Source organism: Lissotriton vulgaris, chromosome 2_1, assembly GCF_964263255.1.
Source record: "Lissotriton vulgaris chromosome 2_1, aLisVul1.2, whole genome shotgun sequence".
NCBI lineage: Eukaryota > Metazoa > Chordata > Amphibia > Caudata > Salamandridae > Lissotriton > Lissotriton vulgaris.
Window position 1 is genome coordinate 1,066,270,319 of NC_141687.1, and position 21,404 is coordinate 1,066,291,722.

At 47.7% G+C, this 21,404-nt stretch overlaps 1 protein-coding gene across 19 annotated transcripts in view; it reads left to right on the forward strand.

The window, feature by feature from the left end:
* Positions 1–21,404, forward strand: part of PHLDB1 (pleckstrin homology like domain family B member 1) — a 437,675-nt gene that overhangs the window by 406,749 nt on the left and 9,522 nt on the right. For 11 of the 19 annotated variants that reach the window (XM_086956721.1, XM_086956728.1, XM_086956718.1 and 8 more), the window contains 2 exons: positions 9,014–9,099; positions 9,217–9,246. In XM_086956721.1, coding sequence (XP_086812847.1) covers positions 9,014–9,099; positions 9,217–9,246 — 116 coding nt within the window. The remainder of the gene's footprint in view (positions 1–9,013; positions 9,100–9,216; positions 9,247–21,404) is intronic. The other 8 variants (XM_086956734.1, XM_086956729.1, XM_086956723.1 and 5 more) reach the window with 1 other exon arrangement.

The following is a 21,404-nucleotide window of genomic DNA, read 5'->3' on the forward strand; positions in this document are numbered from 1 at the left end:
CAGCCTGCAAAGGCAGTGTGTGGGTGGCAGGGCACAGGACCCCTAAGGGTGGCACAAGAAGTGCTGCAGCCCTCAGGGGTCTTTTCTGGTCATCATGCCCTGGGTACCTAGGGTACCATTTACTAGGGGCTGAAAGGTGGCCAGAGATGCCAATTGGGTTTTAGTTTCAACACAGTTTTAGGGAAGGAACACAGGCCCTGAGTACCTGGTTGGCATACCCATGAAAGAAAGATGGTACTTTCTCACACGCAGTGACTGCATATCTTCAAAACAGGTAACATCTACTTCTTCAGAATACCATCCATTAAGCCTTTAATGGAATGCCTGAACAGTCATCCCACCTCGGGTTCCCCGGCCCCAATGTTGAATCTCTGCATTGTGCTCACAAGACTTATGGGCCCACCTTTTGAGCCCCTCAAATTCCTTGAGGGAGCAATTTCTTGTTTCTATCACTTCACTCAGGCATGTCAGTGAGCACCAGGCATTAACAGCAGAAGAACCTTTCTTTCAAGTACACAGGGATAGGTTTGTTCTCCACACTTTCCGCAATTGTCTTCCAAAAATTATCTCCTTGTTTCATCTGAACCAATCCGTTAAACTTGGTTTTCTTTCCACAGCTTGACTCCTTTGCGGAATAGGCTTTCCATACCTCAGATGTAAGGCGAGCCCTCATGTACTACATAGATGGGACAAAACCTTTCAGAAAGATGCAACAACTCTTTGTTGCATTTTCCGAACCTCATAAAGGGAGAGTTCTATCTAAATTAGGCATAGCAGGATGGATAGTTAATGTATCCAAACATGATACCTGAAAGTCAATAAAGTTTTGCCTTCTCCGTCAAGAGCCCACTCCACACGAAAGAAGGGGACCTCTAGGTTTCCTGGGAAACATTCCCATATCTGGCATCTGTAAGGCAGCTACATGGTCTACACCACACACCTGCACAAACACTACTGTGTGGACGTGTTCGACCACCAAAAAGCTAACATTGACCAGGCAGTACTCAGTAAGCAGTTTCTATTCTCTGCACCATCAGCAGGATAGCCACCACTTTGGGGGAGGACTGCTTTACAGCCCATGTACAGCATATGCATCTACAGCCACACATGCCTAGAAAGGAAATTTTTACCCTATAAGCATCTGTTTGTGGCATGTAGTGCTGTAGATTCACATGCGATCACCCTCCTCCCCGGATGCCTGTGGCCATTGCAGTAAACACTCTTTCCTAATACACTCTCTCTTGTGTGGACATCTTTCTATACATCACTTCGCTCCACCTCCATCCTCACCTGCTGTGCAGAAAAACTGTCTTACAATGGAGTCAATGCCCATGTGCATTACTGACAAGAGGATAAGTCACAATACCTCGTGACTCAAAAGACTTCTTTGAAGAAAAACAACTTACACACATCTGGGCCCAACATTAGATGACAGGACTATGTACAGCATGTGAATCTACATCACTACATGCCACAAGCAGAAGCTTACAGAGTAAGTAATATTTTCTATTCATGGCATGTGTAGCTGTAGATAGACATGCTCTGTATGCTCATGTCATCTAGTGTTTGGCTCAGAAGTTTACAACTTGTTTTATAGCTACGTTTTTCAAGTCACGAGGTCTAGTGAGTCCTACCATGACTCCTAATGCATATGGGCATAGACTCCATAGACTGTTTTCTTTTACAGTCTGGGACGGATGTGCTGTGCCGGGCCTCTGAGTTGACGCCGCATGGCGTTCTCTGTTCCTCCTCTCCAAAAGACCATCCGAAACCACTGTGATCGTCCACTAGTAAAATGCATCATTGAGCAAAACTGAGATGAAGAGGAAGAAGTGGAAGGAGAGGTCGAATAGGTTGCGTTCTTCCGCACAGAACCAGATTCCACCTTGGACTCTGAGGTCCAAGACCAGCAAACCATTCCAGGCCATTGTCTGAAGACGACTACTGTGAGTATGAGTTCACACCAAGCCACTCACCACCCCTAAGGGACTGGGCTTATAGACCTCAATCAGGAACAGCCTTCCGGGCCACCACTGCCTCCCGGCCACGAGCAGCACCAATCCCAGGCTTCAGAGCCGACTTGGACTCTGACCCCAGTGCCATCAAGCCGCTCAAGACCCAGCCTACCTCGACGGCAACAGCTATATCGACAACCTCTGGGAGCTCGACTCCAGCATGACCGGCACCTCTGAGCTGAAACAATGGTTGAAGCCAAACAGCCTTTAACACCCCGTCGGCTGTCCACGGCAGACTCCGAGGATTGAGAGCTGCCAATCCTTCAACACTTTCAGGAGGAGGTAGACTCAACAGGGAAGACTGTTCGTTCATCCCCAGAAAAGGTAAAATCAAAGCAAAGCCTCCACCACAGGTGCAGGAGACTCTCCTTCATAAGAGGAAGTAAGTTGGTATTTGAGGAGCAACTAGCATTGGAACCCTGCGCCGCCCCCAAAGCTCAAAAAGCGAGAAGACGGGGGCACTAGTCCAATGCCCCCAAGGCCTGCTCTTCCTTCTTGACCTCCACCACCTCCATCTCCTGCACCTCCTCCTCTTCCACCACCACCAAAGGGGCCCGCAGCCTCCTTACCCAGAAGGCTCTACACATATGGGAAGGAGATCCTGTAAATCCTTATGATTGCTCCCTGTGATTCAGAATCCCAGGATGACCCATGGGTTAATTCTGGGGTTGTCCATCCAGGTGACAATGACCTGACCTTTATCCTGCCAAACCTTCCCCTCTCTGAAATACCACCACTTACCATGAGGTAATCCACAGGGCGGCCACCTTTCACAAGGTGTACATACACCGCATTCGAGAAGAGGACTTCCTGTCAGAAACGTTCGCCCATACACAGCGTGCCTCCCAATTTTTACCAATGCTTAAGGAATGCTTCAGCCTACGCAAGAGGTTTTCAAAGATCCAGTCAAGGCCAGAGTTGTTACCCCGAGGGTTGACTAAAAATACAATCCCTGAGCGTCTGAACCACCTTACATTAGAGGCCAGCTCCTGCTAGGTCATTGGTGATGCATGCCGCCCATAAGCAGTCAATTGCTCAAGGGACTTGGGATACCCCCACCAGAAAAGAAATGCACCAAGATCAATGTGGCAGGAAAAAAGGTTGCCTCACAATCTGCAACTCTTTGACGTATCGCCACATCCATAGGGTTGTTGATGAGATATGACCATGCCCAATGGGATGAAATGGGGGACCTAATTCTGCATCTCCCCTACCAGTACAAGATTGTATCTGAAGGGAAAACAATCTCCAATACCACCATCCGGTGCGCTCTTGATGTTGCCACTGGAGGCATATATTCCATCATCCGAATCCACAGGCATGCTTGGCTGCATATCTGTGGCTTTAAGCAAGAAGTCCAGCAGCATCTGAGCTACTTGACATTTGATAAAGAATACCTCTTCGTGGCTCAGATGCTGGAAAAAAAAGACAGTTGTAGTTAAAGCAATGTGGGTACTCCGTTACCCCACAGGTTTTCTCACCGATCACAATTCCGTGGCGGTGTGAAAATTAACTCCTAAGAGGCCGCCTCCTCTCACCAGATGCAGCACCACCAACCACAAGCCTACCCAAGATGTTCCAGGGTCACTTATAGGGGAGACAATGCAAAAAGCAGAGGTGAAACCGCTAAGGGAGCTGCACCCCCCCCCCCCCAAGGAGTGGCTTCCTCTCCCTTCCCCCGATAAATTACACCAGTTGGGTTAATCAGAAGCTCTCCAGAAGGAGTACTGTGCTTAGGGGTACCCCTGGAGCTTGGGGCCCCCGTGCTGCAGGGGCCTGTGTTACGCCCCTGTATTGGGGAATGTCTACAGGGATTCCTTTCACAATGGCAAAATATCATCTCCGACCAGTGTGATCTGTCCATTGTAGAGCAGGGTTACTCTCTGCCCCACCACTAAACAAATAAAAGCACCCACTTTTAGCACAATACTAGAGACTCCTCCAGGAGGAGGAAGATGAACCTTTACTCAAAGGAGCCATAGAGGCAGTGCTGACCAAACAATGCAGCAAAGGGGTGTACTTATTGTATCCCCAAGAAGGACTGGTTCCTCATGCCCATACTAGGCCTCTGACCCCTCAACCAGTACATCCTTTTGGAGCATTTCTACATGGTCATTCTCCAGGACTCATTCCACTATTCCGGCAAGGTTACTTAATGACTGCCCTCGACTGAATGATGCCTGTTTCTATCTCCCAATACATCTTAAACATCGCGCTACCTAAGAGTCCTAGTAAGTGAACTTTACTGAGCATGAATCTACTGCTTTCTTTTTGTATCAACGGGAGAGGTAGGGCTCGAGTCAACACTCCTGTGCCACCTAAGGTTTATTGAAAACAACAAAGGAGTGCTTATGTGTAACTAAAAAACCCCATATACCAAAGAAAAAATGAAAAATAACAGTGACAGTTTTTTCCTGGACCCCAACCTTGGTCAGGTAGTTCTGTGTGTTAGCATGTCTGCTCCTAATAGTCAGGAGGCGTCCACCCTGTGGACAGGGATGACTATATCCAACAAGGCTAGGCAAGCAGCCTTTTGTTTAGAAGGACCCTCACTCACCACTAGTTGGTGACATGCTTCATCATTGGGTCCCCGCTGGGGTGACCGAATGCCGCCCCAGCGTGCTACAACGCCTGAGTTACAGCGGAGCGGGTTTGGTGGTGAGTGTACTAGTGATTAAACTCAAATGTGTGTGCAAAATAAGTGAGTGCAAAGTTAAAAAAAACAGGGTTAGAGCCCAAACAAAATATTTAATGCAGGCCAACCCATATTAAGGTTAAAAACGTAAAGGTCGGACAACCAATGGTACTATATTAGGTGACCTGTGTCCTTAATTACAACAACTGGTCAACATGTTTCTGCTGTCAAAAAAGCGGGATCGCGCAGCATTCGTCAGGACCACACTAAATGGCACTCCGGGGGTATGCACGCGCTAAGGTACACCCTCCCGTGAGGCACTTATGTGAAAAATACAAAAATTTAATAGTAAAAAAGAAGAAATTACTCACGGTTATTAACCGTGGCGGCGCACTGTGGAGTACAGTCGCCTAGAGGTACGAATTATTAGAAACTCGTAGACTTCCTGGGTCAGGACAGCGTTGGGCAATGTTCACGCCGTGTCCTTTTAACGCATGCGACTCCCCGCCCAGCACCTACATTCAGGGACCGCCGTCTGTCCGGAAGGACGGCGGGAGGGTGTACCTTAGCGCGTGCATACCCCCGGAGTGCCATTTAGTGTGGTCCTGACGAATGCTGCGCGATCCCGCTTTTTTGACAGCAGAAACATGTTGACCAGTTGTTGTAATTAAGGACACAGGTCACCTAATATAGTACCATTGGTTGTCCGACCTTCACGTTTTTAACCTTAATACGGGTTGGCCTGCATTAAATATTTTGTTTGGGCTCTAACCCTGTATTTTTTTAACTTTGCACTCACTTATTTTGCACACACATTTGAGTTTAATCACTAGTACACTCACCACCAAACCCGCTCCGCTGTAACTCAGGCGTTTTAGCACGCTGGGGCGGCATTCGGTCACCCCAGCGGGGACCCAATGATGAAGCATGTCACCAACTAGTGGTGAGTGAGGGTCCTTCTAAACAAAAGGCTGCTTGCCTAGCCTTGTTGGATATAGTCATCCCTGTCCACAGGGTGGACGCCTCCTGACTATTAGGAGCAGATATGCTAAAACACAGAACTACCTGACCAAGGTTGGGGTCCAGGAAAAAACTGTCACTGTTATTATTTTTTTTTTTTTTTTTTTTTTTGGTATATGGGGTTTTTTAGTTACACATAAGCACTCCTTTGTTGTTTTCATGAATCTACTGCTCCTAGAGGTTTCACCAAATACATTAGTGTTAGCCACTCATCCCTGGAGGAACGTCGTCCAATTCTTCCCGTACCTCGACTACAGGTTGAGAATAAGTGCAAGCAAGCATCAGTGTTTGGCTCACAGGCAGATCACCTTGGACCTCCTCTACAATCTGAGTTTCACCATCAGCGTGGGCAAGTCCCACCTCCAGCCCCTACAAATACAGCCCTTCCTAGGAGCAATACTGAACTCAGTCACAGGGAATGCTTATCCCAGTCCCACGCGGGTCCTACCTTTCAGCTTCCACTGCCTCTTTTTCAGCCAAATCATCAGCTAACAGGGAGAACAGTGATGCACCTCCTGGCATGTTGGCCTTCTGCAACACTATCATTTACTTCACCCGCTTGCACATGCGTCTGCTCCAGAAGTGCCTGAAAGGGTCGTAGTCACATGTGGAGGGTTTATGGGAATATCTAGAGTTGATTTGGGTCAGCACCCATTGTTTTCGGAAGTGGTGGAACAGCAACGGTCTGTCACAGGGAAGGCCCTTTACTAGACCCAGCCCCCCCAAGTGACCATCATAGTTGATGCCTCACAGGCTGGGGGGACGCATCCAAAGGACATGACTGTTCAGTGTCTGTGGACACCCCTTCAACAGACCATCCAAATAAATTATCTGGCATTATTGGCAGTTCAGTTAGCTCTGAAGTCCTTCTTCTGCCACATACATCACAAGACAATCCTGACCAAGACAGACAATGTGAATGGCATATATTACCTGCAAAACCAGGGGGGCATGCACTCTCCCCAGCTCTCGGCGTTATCTCAAGACTTGCGGTGATCCACTGTGGAGTAATTTCTGAGGGCAGACAATGACCTTACAGAGCTGCTCAGCAGGATGCAACGACAAGTCCACAAGTGGGAACTCCATCTTGAAGTCCTACTCCCCCATTTCTAGCACTGGGGGTTCCCTGACAGATCTGTTTGTAATTGCCAAAAAGGCCAATCGCCCAAGCTTTACCTCCAGGTTTCCACACCCACACTCCATGGGCAATGCACTATGGATGGACTAGTCAGGAATATTTCTCTACGCCTTTCCGCCTCTCCCATTCCATCCATGCACAGTAACTTCGGCAGACCTCCTCACCCTAGTTCTAGTGGCTCCTATGTGGGCCAGTCAGCTATGTTTCATAACCCTCCTGGAGTAGTCTGTAGTCGCTCAGGAGAAGCTTCCCCACAGGCTGGACCTTCTCCCCCAACACCAGGGCACACTCAGGATTCCAAGTGCCAGGCAACTTAACCTGGCGATCTGGCCACTGAGGTCCTAGAGTTTGGTTACCTCGATTTGCCTCCTGAGTGTTTGTCCATACTCAAATAGGCTTGCCATCCTACTATTCGAGTCTACTATACGGCAAAGTGGAAGAGGTATGTCCACTACTGCCTACCCAAACGCGTTGACCACTAAAGCCAATGGTGAAGGACATTGTCTGTTTTCTGTTTTACTTGCAAAGCTGAGGCCTGGCTTACACATCCATTTGTTTACACTTGGCTGCAGTGGCAACATACTTACAGAACCGGGAACACTTAATCCATCAGAGTCCCCCGTCATTAAAGAATTTATAGTAGGCCTCAAGTATACCCCCATTCCTGTCCTGCAACATCAGTGTAGTCGCCACTAGGATCATCGAACCCACTTTTGTGCCCCTTCATTATTACCCTCTACAGTTTTTATCGTAGAAAACAGAATTTCCCATTTTTTAAGGTTCACGCTGACTGGGTAGTCCTTAGAACTAACCTAAAGTTTCTACCTATAGTGATCTCTTCTTTCCACCTAAACCAGGCAATTGAACTTCCAGTGTTCTTCCCACACCCCAAATCTGTAGCAGAGAGCCCTTCACACACTAGATGCAAAGAGGGTCCTCATGTACTACACTGATAGGAAAAAATCATTTAGGAAAACACAAGTTATTTGTTTACTACTGTAAACCACACAAATGCAGTCCCATTTCAAAAGCAGGGTTAGCTTGGTGGCTAGTTAAGTGCATTCAAACCTGCTACGCCAAGGTCGACAGTCATATCCCAGCTCCACCAAGAACTTATACTGCACGTAAAAAAGCAGTATTAATGGGCTTTCTGAGTAACCTTTCAAAAACCGATCTCTATCAGGCAGCTACCTGGCCTACACCACACACTGTCACCAAATCCTGCTGTGTGGATACCTAAAGTCGACAGCAGGCTCAAGTGACCAGGCTGTACTGCGTACACTTTTTCTATGCTCTACAACATCCTCTGGCTAGCCACGGCTTTGGGGGAGAGGGGCTGCTTTACATTCTATGCAGAGCATGTGTATCTTCAGCTATATATGCCACAAACGGAAAATGTTACCCTGAAAGCATCTGTTTGTTGCATATAGAGCTATAGATTCACTTGCCCCCACCCTCCTTCCTAGAAGCCTTTGGTTGTTGCAGATATATTTTTTCCTTTAACTTTCTTTGTTTCATACCTTTTCTTCTTGCACGGTCATCATTCTGCATATTCATGCTCCGTCTACACCTGCCATGAAGGCAAACCATCTCTATGGAGTCGAAGCCCATGTGTATTAGCAGTCATGAAAGAGTCCCTATACCCTGTGACTCGAAAGACTTATTTTTAAAACTAAAATAATTTGTGCGTGTCCAAACCCAACACTAGATGGCAGTAGTCTAGAGTGTAAATCTACAGCACTACATGCCACAAACAGGTGCTTACAGGATAAGTAACATTTTCCATATTTTAACTTTTAGATGATACTTCTTTTACATTTCGTACCTGTGTACAAAAATTATTCATAAGCAAAATAAACAATTACAAAAGGTCAGCAGCCAACTTCAGATGTATTGCTTTGCCAGTGCTTGATTATTGATGCAGCCTCTATTCTTTTCTCTTTGTGCTCCTTTTAGAGTTGCTTTTCTGACTGTTTTTCTTTTCTGCTTCTGTGTTGTGCTTCTTTGTATAATTCTAGTACCCAGATGCCTACAGGCAACATCGCTTTATAAATGAAGTATCCCTGTAAAATCTAATATTGATTGCTTGCTATATTCCTGAGTAACTCTTCATGCATAATGGTGCTGACTGCTTGCTTTATATTCAAGTGCCTACCTGTGACCCCCACTAGTTCTAACTGCTTGTTTTTTTCTTGTTATGAACAGATAAACACGAGTCAAAGCTGAAGGGGGTGATCTATTTTCAGGCTATTGAGGAAGTTTACTACGACCACCTCCGGAGCGCAGCGAAAGTAAGACCTTGGCGTGAGAGCCCTCTGCGGCGGTCTCAACACATTCTATTTCTTTCACCACTTTTACACCGACATTTTACTCATTCTCTCCCTGGCTGGTGTCTTCTCTCTTTCCAGAAAGGGATTTTCAACCTGAGCCTCGCAAATGTATGTATCCTCTGCCCTGCTTTTCCTGTGCCTGTCCTGCCTTTCCCCTGCCCTCCTGCCGTCCCTTTGCCCGTCATTGCCCCTTCCCCGTCCTGCCCAACCATTCCGGTGCCAATCCTATAATGAAGTATCATCCTCACCATTCCTTTATGTGTACCATAGTACAGCCCAATGGTTCTGTAATTGATTTGTTTTCCTTCTGTCACTTCCTGTCTTCTGCTCTATCTTTCTTATGCTCTGATCCTTGCTGCTCAGCCTGCAACACCTTTATAAATTGAGGTCCCTGATTCTATGCCCTCAACTAGGAAATCAACTGAGGGGGAAATAAAACGTGATTTTACCACGAAGCATGCAGGTGCTGAACGCAATGGCCCAGGTGCTACCTGGAAACAAGTGGATATTTCACACAGTAGCAAAAGGCTGGGATTAGAAACTGAAAGATTTTCTATCCCGAGTTTGTGATAGATTCACGTTGGAACACAATGGGTTTACATTTAGTAGCACATCAGTTACCAGATATTCCCTTTGACGTCAAGCAAAGGCTAGCTTTGTCATGTGCGTGTATATTCCTATTTTGTTTCCTGAATCGGTGTTTATTTCCAAGATATGCTTGGCTCAGATTATTCACAAATTTTTATAAGACCTATTTAATTGTAATTTCACACACCTGAAAATACAAATCATTTTACAATTCAGTTATATTTGTTGGTGCCTTTTGACTTATCCTCTGCCATGTCAGGTTCGTTCACTTCGATCTGGTCCACTTTATTATCTGCTTCATACTGTACCCATTAGTACCTTCAACTCCTCCCACTGATGAATGTATCAGACTGACTCTTCTCATCCTAGTTACCCTGTGCCTCCCTTTCTGTCATTCCCCATGGTTTTCCCTACTTTCTGCAGTGGTAGAGGTCCATGCTGTCTTAAAAAGCACCCTATTTCTTTGCAGAAATGTGGACACCCACTCCTTTGGTAAACCACCCTTTCTGCTACCATTCACTAGTCTGTTGGGGATCCATCCTTCATATGTTGGTGTTGTTGGGCTACACTGTTGTTGCTCTAGCTTCTGTTTTTTAGCTATCCGGCCCAAATTGAGTCAATTTTTTGTCTTAATTTAACATCCGGTCCCTCCCCATTCCCCATATTATTGCATGCGCCTCCAGTGACACTGCTTCATGCATCAGTTTTACCGCTGGTACCCAATAAGGGCCAAATCATGGACAGTTTCATAGTTGCTACATGAGTTTCTCCTTCTGCCAGGAAATTGAACAAGTTGAAATTCAGATCTTATAGGCATCTTTCTTGGGTGCCTCATGGCTGCTGCCAGTCATCTTTTATGTCTGCCTCCAGTTTATCAGTGGTATCAGTTTTTAGATAGGATGGTCTCCAACAGCCTATTTGTCAGAAATGACTGTCTTTTTACTTGCAGTATTTTAGTGCATGCCTGATCCGTTTTGTACCCATATGTTTGCAACCCATCCTGTGAGTACTCTGCCTGCAGCCGGTCATAGTTTATAATCTCAGTTTATAGCCAAATCTCTCCTAATGTGGATATACCAATGTCAACCCACCTTTTCGCACCCCTCCTCCCCCCAGCAAAGTTTATTCAGGTAGCCTCAGTCTTACCCAAAGGCATCAATGGACTCTTCATCCTATGTCCCTGTTAATGCTGTACCACATGTTTATCATTAGTCCACTTGCTGGTGGGAGGTCATTCTAAGCATTGCCTCCTAGAAGTGTACTCTTTCTACTGGGGCATGCTGATCTATTTGTATTACTGTTTTTACCTGAGGAGCGAAATGACACTCATTCACCACCAAAACTTGTCCTAGTATCTCCCAATGTTGGGTAGTCCAATGACTCCATCAAATGAGTTGCTCTGTAGAGCCGAAAGCATGATCCTAGGCACGTTAATGTATCAGAGTAGTGATGTAACTAGCTTACCTAGTTTCGTAAAGAATCGTTCTGGGATAGCCTATGGTGTGTTGAACGATGTACATAAATCTTGAGAGGGCAATCATTTTGTAAATAGAACCTTTCTCAATAGTTACAGGGGGAGGTTTCTCCATTGTGAGATTTCTGTATGTGAGCTCTGTAGGAGAGGACCCAACTTGTTGTAATGTTTTTAGGGATCTGTGGAGTTGTAAATGTCAAGATATATAAATCTTCCATTCTATTTCTATCAGAAGCTGACCCATGCTGATAGAAATAGAAAGATACAGGGATTTTGCCAAGTTAATGCAGAATTCAAAGTACTCTCCATGGGTGTCAAATATGCTTTTTAGCCTTCAAAATAACTTTCACAGGTCTGCAAAGTTGAACAGCAGAATGTCATCTGCGTAGAGCAATATTTGTTCATCCCATGTGAAGCACCTTTTCCATCCTCTCGGAGAAGGGATTTCTTACATTAGAGCCACAGGTAGAGTGGATTTGTAGGTGAAAACTGCAGTAGGGACAGGGGACTCCAGAAACAAAATGATGCCCAACAAACCAATGATAGTTGGTACAACCTTTGATCAGGAGTGCACAGAGAAGCTTTGCAGTGAAAAAAGGCTGAAACTGCCACCCTGTGAAGAAACTGTTACTTGCCTGTAGCAAACATTTTGCAGCTAGATAGCCCTTGCGCCTTTACAGATGACTACTTCATCTTCCTCAAGTTGACAATGAGCTTGATGATAGTAGGTTGAGCCAAATTCATGCAGAAACTCAACAAACAACCTGAAGGATTTTCTCAAAAGCCGTAGAATGGTGCCACGAGAAGGACTTGGTTGTAGACGGGTGTCAACTGAATGGCCACAGGGTGATTTTTTAAAATATTTTTTTCTTAACTTTTGATGTTGTTGTAGGGCGCTAGCTCTTTCTGTAGTATACCAAAAAGAGGTATACTGTGCAAAGAGTCCAGGTTTTCCTTTATGAGTGGACAGGGGCTTGCTTTAGCAATCCCAATGTGCTCTTTTTAGGAGGCAGTGTGGTTGAGCAACCTTCGGCGTATCACAAAGGAGTGTTAGACATTTGATGCATACATACAGTCAATAAATGATACACATGACACAATAAGGAGGTCCACACCAATCGATAAAAATAACATATATCTTTATATAACTTTAGGCACCAAGATCATCAAATTCAGGTAAGTACATTTCGAGTTATGAATTTTTACAGTATTAAAAATAGACACTTATTGCAATTTCTGCAACGGTACATAAACTGCATACATGTACTTCACAGCGACATACAGGACTAATTTCCAGGACTTAAGGTAAGTATGGGGCAAGGTCCAAGACAATACCAACAGGTCACCTCGGGCGGCACTGGGGAAGACCGGTGCAAAGGTGATTTTTAGCATCAGGCCTCAATGTCATCCTATGAGGGAAACACATGTTCGAGGCATGTGGGCTGCTGAATTCATATCTGTGCATAGATCGCCGCCTAGTGTTGGGTCCGGATGATTGCACATTGTTGTCCTGGAAGAGTCTTCGAAGTATCACGAGATAGATGGCTCCTCCCCTGGACTACAGTGCGCATGGGCATCGCCTCCATCCCCAGATTGTTTTTTTCCGCCATTGGGTTCGGATGTGTTTCGGTTCCCTCTGTCGGAACCGATAGTTGTTCAACTTCTAATCGAGACCAAAAGGTCTTTAGGCTGGGCGTCGGTATAGTTGCGTACGAGTTTCTTTTCTGACTCTCAGCTCCGATCTCTTGCTGCCCTTCCACGTGCTTTCGGCGCGGACAGGCCTACACTACACTTTGCTATGGAGCGAACTCCGTTTAAGAAGTGCCCGGTGTGTAACTCCAAATATTCACACCTCGACGTGCACCCTGTGTGCAATACATGCTTGTCACCGGATCACCACGAAGACAGCTGCATGGCGTGTTCGAAATTCCGGTGCAAGAAGACTTTGAAGATTCGTCGGGCCCATAGGCTCCAGGCTAGGTTATCGACTGCGGCGCCCCCACCAGACGACATATTCCAGGAATCTGTCGAGGGAGAAGACGACGGGCAAGGTTCGGGCTCTAGTCCCGCGTCCGAGGGGGAGACCTACGACGCGGGTGAGGAGAACTTTGACGAAGTCACCGACGAGGTAGGGGACGACGATCAGGCTTTTGCCACTATGGGGGATAGCTCGGAGGAGGAGCATCCCCAACCAGACTCAGGGGTTATTCCCCTTCATACGGCCCAGGTCGAGGGATCGCCTTCGGGCCTTACCCAAGATCTAATTCTGAGTCCTACGTCCCCGCCTCCGGGCCCGGTCACGGACATTTATGAGCCGCCACTTACGTTGAAGAAAACGAAAGTGAAGCCAACTGGTCACGCACCCTCGGATGCGAAACCGAAAGTGAAAGTTGCGCTGGTGCAGAAGGTTCTGGAGGCGTCAACTGCCAAGAAAATCAAAATGGCCGACTCGAAGAGCCACGCCAAGATGGCCGACCCGAAGCCCTCGGGGTCGGTGCCGAAGGCGAAATCGTCTGACGCGGCTGCGTCGGCTCCGAAAGGGGTTGTGGACCCGAAGAAGCGTCAGGGCGACGACGCACATAGGCATGGGGCGTCGGCCCCGAAGAAGGTGCCTGCGGGTGATCAGGCTCTCGACGCTGAGAAGTCGCTCGAGCCGGTCAAGCCCTCTCCGGCCTTGACGAAGAAGGTGGCGGAATCCCTGCAGCGGATACGAAAGGACAGTGTGGTTCCCGCTCCGGGCACTGTGACACCTAAGCTCACGCCTAAGCCTGCGAAGGAGCAAACGCCTATCCGTTTCACCCTTCCTCCCAAGTCGGCACCGAAGGCCTTCGCGCCGAAACAGGGCGGACCCTCGAAGGAGGTATTGGCACCGAAAGCTGCCTTGGTGGTGTCGAAGCTTCGGCTCCAACCGCTTGCTGAAGAGGAACGTCGTGAGGTAATCATCGACGCCAACACCGGGAAACTGTCTCTCCTCAAGAGGAAGATCACGACGGAGCCGGCGTTGGAACATTTTAAGATCCCTCTCAAAAACAAAAGGGACTCTGCGGAATCTTCGGTGCTGGTGGAACCTGTGTCCCCACAAGCCCTAGGACACTCGCCAACGCATTCCGCCGCAGGCGATGCGGACGAGGAAGACGCCGAGTACAACTATCCGGCGTACTTGGATCCGGAGGAGGAGCACGAACCTTGGTCAGCCGGAGGCGACCCAAAGGACCCGCAGTCGGGCCAGGACGCGCAACTTTTTGCGGCGAAAACGTCCCCGACTGAGGACTCAGCGGCCTTTAACGCTCTGATCGAGAGAGCTGCGGCTAACCACGACGTCGAGCTGCACTCGGACCCCGTGGATGTGGACTTCTTGTTTGACACTTTCTCTGTAGCTGAAAAGTCAGTCAAAACGCTGCCGATGCTTAAAGGGGTGCTTAAACATGCAACAGAGGTCTTCAAGGAGCCCACCCGGGCGCGTGTGGTCAACCCTTGCATCGACAGGAAATATAAGGCAGCGCCCACGGATCCTACATATATCAAGGGACACTTGCCATTGGACTCCTTGGTTGTTTCCAACGCTCAGAAGAGGGCGAACTCTCAAACTACTGGTGACGCTCCTCCCCCAGACAAAGAGTCCAAGATCTTTGAGGCCTCAGGCAAACGGATTGCTGCACAGGCAGCTAATATCTGGAGAATATCTAACACACAAGCCCTACTTGCACGTTATTATAGGGCCCATTATGACACCTTAGAGGCCATACTGCAACACTTGCCTGACCAATACAAGGAGGCAGGAGGGATGCTGATTCAGGAAGGAAAACTCATTACGAATGCATCCATCAAATGTGCACTGGATGTGGCAGAAACAGCCTCCAGGGCTATCAATACCAGTGTGTTGCTTAGACGCCATGCCTGGCTTAGAATTTCAGGGTTCAAACCCGACATCCAAACTACAATACTGAATCAAACAGTTAACCCTGACCACCTGTTTGGCCCTGAGGTGGACGCGACCCTGGAAAAAATGAAAAAAGATACGGAAACTGCCAAGTCTATGGGGGCCTTACAAAGTCAGCAGTTTCGGAGTGGTTCCTTTCGCCGCTCCACTTCCAGAGGCACCTCAAGGGGTCAGGCATCGCAGTCCACACAATATTACAAGAGTAACACCCAAACCTCGTACAACAACAAGGGTAGAGGTGGTTACAGAGGCAATAACGTCAAGGGCAGGGGACGTGGAAACAATAGCTCCAGGTCCACCACCACCAACAAACAGTGACGTCTTGTCACTGCCCCCCGACCATACAACACCGGTCGGGGGGAGACTCCAGCAGTTCCTGCCAGCGTGGAAGTCCATCACCACGGACAGGTGGGTGAGGTCTCTTATCCAGTACGGGTACTGTCTAGAGCTTACTTCCATTCCACTGGACATACCCCCAAGGAGCCGTCCTATGTCAGGCGAGCACTTGACCTTGACCATGGCAGAGCATCTCCCGGGCAAGGACAATCAAATGGCGGATCTGCTCAGCAGGCACAGCCATCAAATGCACGAGTGGGAGATACATCCATCAGTACTCCAACCGTACTTCCAAAGGTGGGGTCATCCAGAGATAGACCTGTTCGCCACAAAGGAGAACGCAAAATGCCAAAGCTTCGCCGCCAGGTTCCCACACCCGCAATCACAGGGCAATGCGATGTGGATGAACTGGTCAGGCAGATTTGCGTACGCTTTTCCCCCAGCACCTCAGCACCTCTGATAACTCTGATACCGCTGGTGGCACGCAAGCTCAGGCAGCACTCGATGACTCTCATCCTGGTTGCTCCGACGTGGGCTCGCCAACCATGGTACACCACGTTTCTAGAACTGTCCGTGGTGCCGCATCAGAGGCTCCATCTCACTCCCAGCCTTCTGACGCAGAGCCATGGCGACATTCAGCACCCAGATCCGCAACAGCTCAACCTAGCGATCTGGCTCCTGAAGTCCTAGAGTTTGGATACCTCAATCTTCCTCCCGATTGCATGAACATCATTCGGGAGGCAAGGAAGCCCACTACGAGAGCTTGTTATGCGGCTAAATGGAAGAGGTTTGTCATCTACTGTGTTAACCACGATATTGACCCGCCGGATGCTTCCATTCAAAACATCATTTGTTACCTGTTCCACTTGTATCAATGCAATCTGGCGTACTCTTCCATCCGCATTCACCTGTCTGCTATGGCAGCATACCTCCAGAATAGGCAACACCTGTCACTCTTTAAGGTCCCTGCTATCAAGGCCTTTCTGGAAGGACTCAAAAGGGTCATTCCACCAAGGACCCCACCAGCTCCAGAATGGAACCTCAATGTGGTTCTTACAAGGCTGATGGGTCCTCCCTTTGAGCCACTGCACTCTTGTGAGCTTCAGTTTCTGACTTGGAAGGTTGCGTTCTTAGTAGCAATTACATCGCTACGGAGGGTTAGCGAGCTGCAGGCGCTCACCATCCAAGAACCTTTCTTCCAGGTACATGCGAACAGGGTGGTGCTCCGCACTAACCCTAAATTCCTACCCAAAGTGGTATCACAATTCCACATAAACCAGACAATTGAATTGCCGGTGTTTTTCCAAAACCCAGAGACGCTGGCGGAGCGCATGCTCCACACCCTTGATGTTAAGAGGGCCTTGATGTACTATGTAGACAGGACAAAAGATTTTCGCAAAACCAAGCAGCTTTTTGTTGCTTTTGCCACACACCACAAGGGAAACGCTATCTCCAAAGCTGGGATCGCTAGGTGGATAGTAAAATGCATTCAGATCTGTTACGCTAAAGCTAAGCGCACTCTCACTATCCCACCGAGGGCTCACTCCACCAGGAAGTTAGGGGCCTCTATGGCTTTCCTAGGTAACATTCCCTTAGAAGATATCTGTAGAGCAGCCACATGGTCTACCACACATACTTTCACTAAGCACTACTGTGTAGACGTGCATTCCAAACAGCAGGCAGCTGTTGGTCAGGCTGTTCTAAAAACACTTTTTCAGACTGCTGCAGCTGGCACGGGCGGCCGCCGCTAATGGAGGGACTGCTATGTATTCTATGCACAGATATGAATTCAGCAGCCCACATGGCTCGAACTGCAAATGCTACTTACCAGTATGCATCTGTTCTTGGCATGTAGGGCTGCTGACATTCATATCGCCCACCCTCCTCCCCGGCGCCTGTAGCAGCTGCAGTACTTCATTCATAAGTATATATGTATATGCTCATAGCATGGTCATCACTCACATTCTTCACTCCATCTCTGCCAATGGCTAAAAACAATCTGGGGATGGAGGCGATGCCCTTGCGCACTGTAGTCCAGGGGAGGAGCCACCTATCTCGTGATACTTCGAAGACTCTTCCAGGACAACAATGTGCAATCATCCGGACCCAACACTAGGCGGCGATCTATGCACAGATATGAATGTCAGCAGCCCTACATGCCAAGAACAGATGCATACTGGTTAGTAGCATTTGCAGTACTGATTTCGGACACTTCGCAGTGATTTACGGGAGAAATGTCCTGGTTTTAAAGTAAGTATGGGGCAAGTTCCAAGTCAGCACCAACAGGTCACATCAGGCAACACTGGGGCGGCCAAGTGCAGAGGTGCTTTTCAGCATTGGGTTCCGAATGTTATCCCATGGGAAAAAACATGTACAGCATTCGGGCAATTCACTGCTACTTAGGGGAACCAATCTCCTGGTGTTCTTAGGCGTCAGGTTTTCATCACCGGAGACACTTGCAGTAGAGGGGCCTGCACAAAGAAACTGCATGCAGCGTCGGCGAGTCCACTGTGGACAAACCCCAAAGGGGCTTTGTCTCTGCAGGGTAGGGGGACATCCTGGCAATGGTGGCCCACTTCATCTCTGGCTAGGGGGCACAGGTGCAGTGGTGCTTTCCGGTGTCGCGTTTGCGGCGGTCCGGAGTCCTCACTGTTCTTCGGAAGTCCCTGCAGGATGCAAGGAAGCAGCTCTGCTACTCCACAGGAGTTCATGGTCTATGTTGAAGGTAGACAGTCCTTTCAGGCTTTTGGAGGCACTACAGATACAGGACTAGACCACTTTATTGCATATTTGTCAGGAACAGGAGGCAAGCCGGCATGGTTGGCGCCAAGTCAGGTCTCTATCCACAGTCCTTGCTTCTTGCGATTCTTCGATTCTTCAGTTTCATTCTTCTACGGTTGACAGGAATCTGCTTTTCTGGTGCCAGGGACTGCCTAAATATTGTATTTAGGGGCATTGGGGAGTGTAGGGTATTAGCCAATGGGTTACTTACCCCTGGGTTCACTACGCCTCTTATATGACCACTTCCTCTGGGAAGTGGGCCTAACCCTTTCCCACAGTTCCTAAATTAGCCATCACAAAGATAGCAGATGCCTGATTTTCATATTCACTTCAGGTAGCCCAACTTAAGGGGGGAAATTGTCTAAAGGTGAACACGGTTCGGCATCCTCTCCTGTGAGGGAAGCCAGATTTGCATAACAAAGGCTTTGGCCTCTTTGAAGCTCCTTGCCTTGGAATGCTAATTTTCAGATCATCCTGTGAGAGGGGGTAAACACCATCTGCCCGAGCAGGCTTTGTTCCGGACCGCCTGAGAGCAAAAGCCCTCAACCCTGGGGGCCAGAAACTCATCTGTGGTTGCAGGCTGGCGAGGACCAGTCAGTTAGCACATTAGTAGTTGGTAGGTTTTCAGGGGGCCCCTCTAAGGTGCCCTCTGTGTGCATGTATTAATAAAACCAAGAAGAATCTCTCTGTGCTGGTTGGGCTGTCTTTCCATTATTCTTTATAGTTTATGAAAACTAATATTTTTCAAGATGCCCCATGGGTGCATGCTTCCTCATAGGGTTCTTACCATCCCGCTTCGGGACTGTGTGTTCTGAGGCCAACGAAGACGTGGGAGCAATTTGTGAGTTGAATACTATAAAGTGATAGATGGTACATACATATAATAGGATACCCAATTGCTTTTTTTTCTTTTTAGATATCTTATTAGCCTAAATCTGGCCCCATGACCTCAACCGGGGAAGGGACGCTTGTAGTCACATCGTTTTCAAAGCTACTCCCTTTGCCGTGCACATTTTGCCTGCCCGCGGCTCAGAAGAGCAGGCAAAATGTGCATGGGTATCTTATTGTATGTATGTTTTCCTTAATACTTATTAAGAAGACCTAATTGGTGTCAATAATAGGAGTAGTACTAGGGATCATTGTTGTGTTCCTGACGAAAAGCCTTGGGGGTAATGGCTTGAAATCATGTTGACCTTGAGATAAACACACACATAGACGTGTGCCTCTCCTTGCACCATTTTTAACAATACCAGCAAGAGGATTGAATAAATATTTAGTTACTACTTAGCCAGGTATTTTTTAACCCTAGAGTAGACCCTCCCACTTGTATACCAACTATCATGTTATAGTATTCAACTCACTAAGTGCTCCCACATCTTATTCGGTCGCAGCACACCCTATCCCGCAGCGGGATGGGAAGAACCCTATGATGAAGAATGCAACCATGGGACATTTGGTAGGTGAGGGTTATTTTAAGAAAACTCTTTGTTATCCTAAACTATAAAGAATAATGTAAAGATAGCCCATCCAGCACAGAGGGACTCTTCTTGTTTGTTTGATTGAGTAAAGGAGGCTGAGTCCTCTTTATCCTGACCTCTCTCTCCCCCTTTTTTGATTTACATGTAATAATAAATCTCTATCACTGGAATCAGTGAGGGTTTATTAATATGAGATGTTTGATACCAAACATCTTGAGTTTCTGTGAAGCCGTCATGTAGCTGGGGAACTCATTTTGACCAATGTCCAGCCTATGTACTTATATTAGCTTTCCTGGTCACTTGTACTCGCAGCAATTGAACTGACCAGCACAGGGGCATATCTGCTCATGCAGATATGTCAACACATGCGCTCTGGTGCACCCTGCCTAAGGACTGTAAGGTCTTCTGTAGGGGTGACTTACCCAGGCTGCAAGCAGTGTCTGTGGGCATCGTGTTTTCTCTTTTATCTGCACCAAGTCACGCAGTCTGCCTGTGCTTGGTGAGGTGTCCCTTAGGGTGGCACAATTAATGCTGCAGCCCTTAGGAACCCTCTTTAGTACCCCATGCCCTATGTACCAGGGGTACCATTTACTAGGAACGTTCAGGGGCTGCTAAAGGTATTGCTGATTGAGATACATTTGCACCGTTTTAGGGAAAGAGGTCTGGCACTGGGGACCTGAACCCAGTGCACTTCCATGCAAAAAATAGTGATGACCATGTCAAAAAGGGCACTTTCCTACAGTTGTGTCTCAAATACTAGGCGGCTAATTCTGAACAGCAAAACACACAAGATAATGGACGGAATGTTGCTCATTGGCAAAACATTCACCCCCAGTCACAGATCTGGGTTTAATCCATCGTTATTTTACTCACCACGCCACCCCAGTTAAAAAATGGCAATATGCAAATCAGTCTTGACCCGTGCCTCACGGGAACAGTCCAGCCCAAACTGCCAAGCCATGTCTTCCCTGGACCGGAATCAAGCATCCTAGGACCGCTTTCTGACTATCAGCCGTCATCAGCCAGGATAGCTTGACCCAGATTTGTTTGGCCTATGTGGGAAGGGTATGCCCAGACGTGGGAACAGCAGGAGGTGGTCTGTGTAATGTGCGTTCAAACAGGGCAAAGTGAGCCAAAGAGGCAGTGACAAACTTTGAAGTGGATTTGGCAGTGGATCATGTTGTGGCAGCAGGTAGACTTGTTATGAGACAAGTCAGGGTGCATAGTTGTAATTGCTAAGATAAGGTACCACCAGACCCCTTGGCAGAGTCACTGGGTGGCAGATCCCTTCATCAACATTCCCTTCTTTCATATTTATCTCTGACTCTTAACTCTTCATATCCATGAGTTAGTCCTCTGTATCCCAGGGTACGGGTTCTCTACCTCCATAGCCCTCTGCCTTGCTGCTGGTTCCTTTTCCTCTACACTCTTTGCTTCCTCTCTCCTTCCTAGCTGAGCCCATTTTGACACTGCTGCCACCATCACTACTCCTCCCTATGCTGTTCACCCTTCTCTTGTCCAGCCTTTTTACCCTATTACCTTTTCTGGTCCCTTCCACAGCCCCCTCCTGCCTCCTGGTGTGTTGACTTTGCTGTGAGTTGTAAATCGTTTCTGTGTTTATTCCCAGTTGTCCACGGAAGCATCAATTTGCTTCCCTTCTAGTTCATAA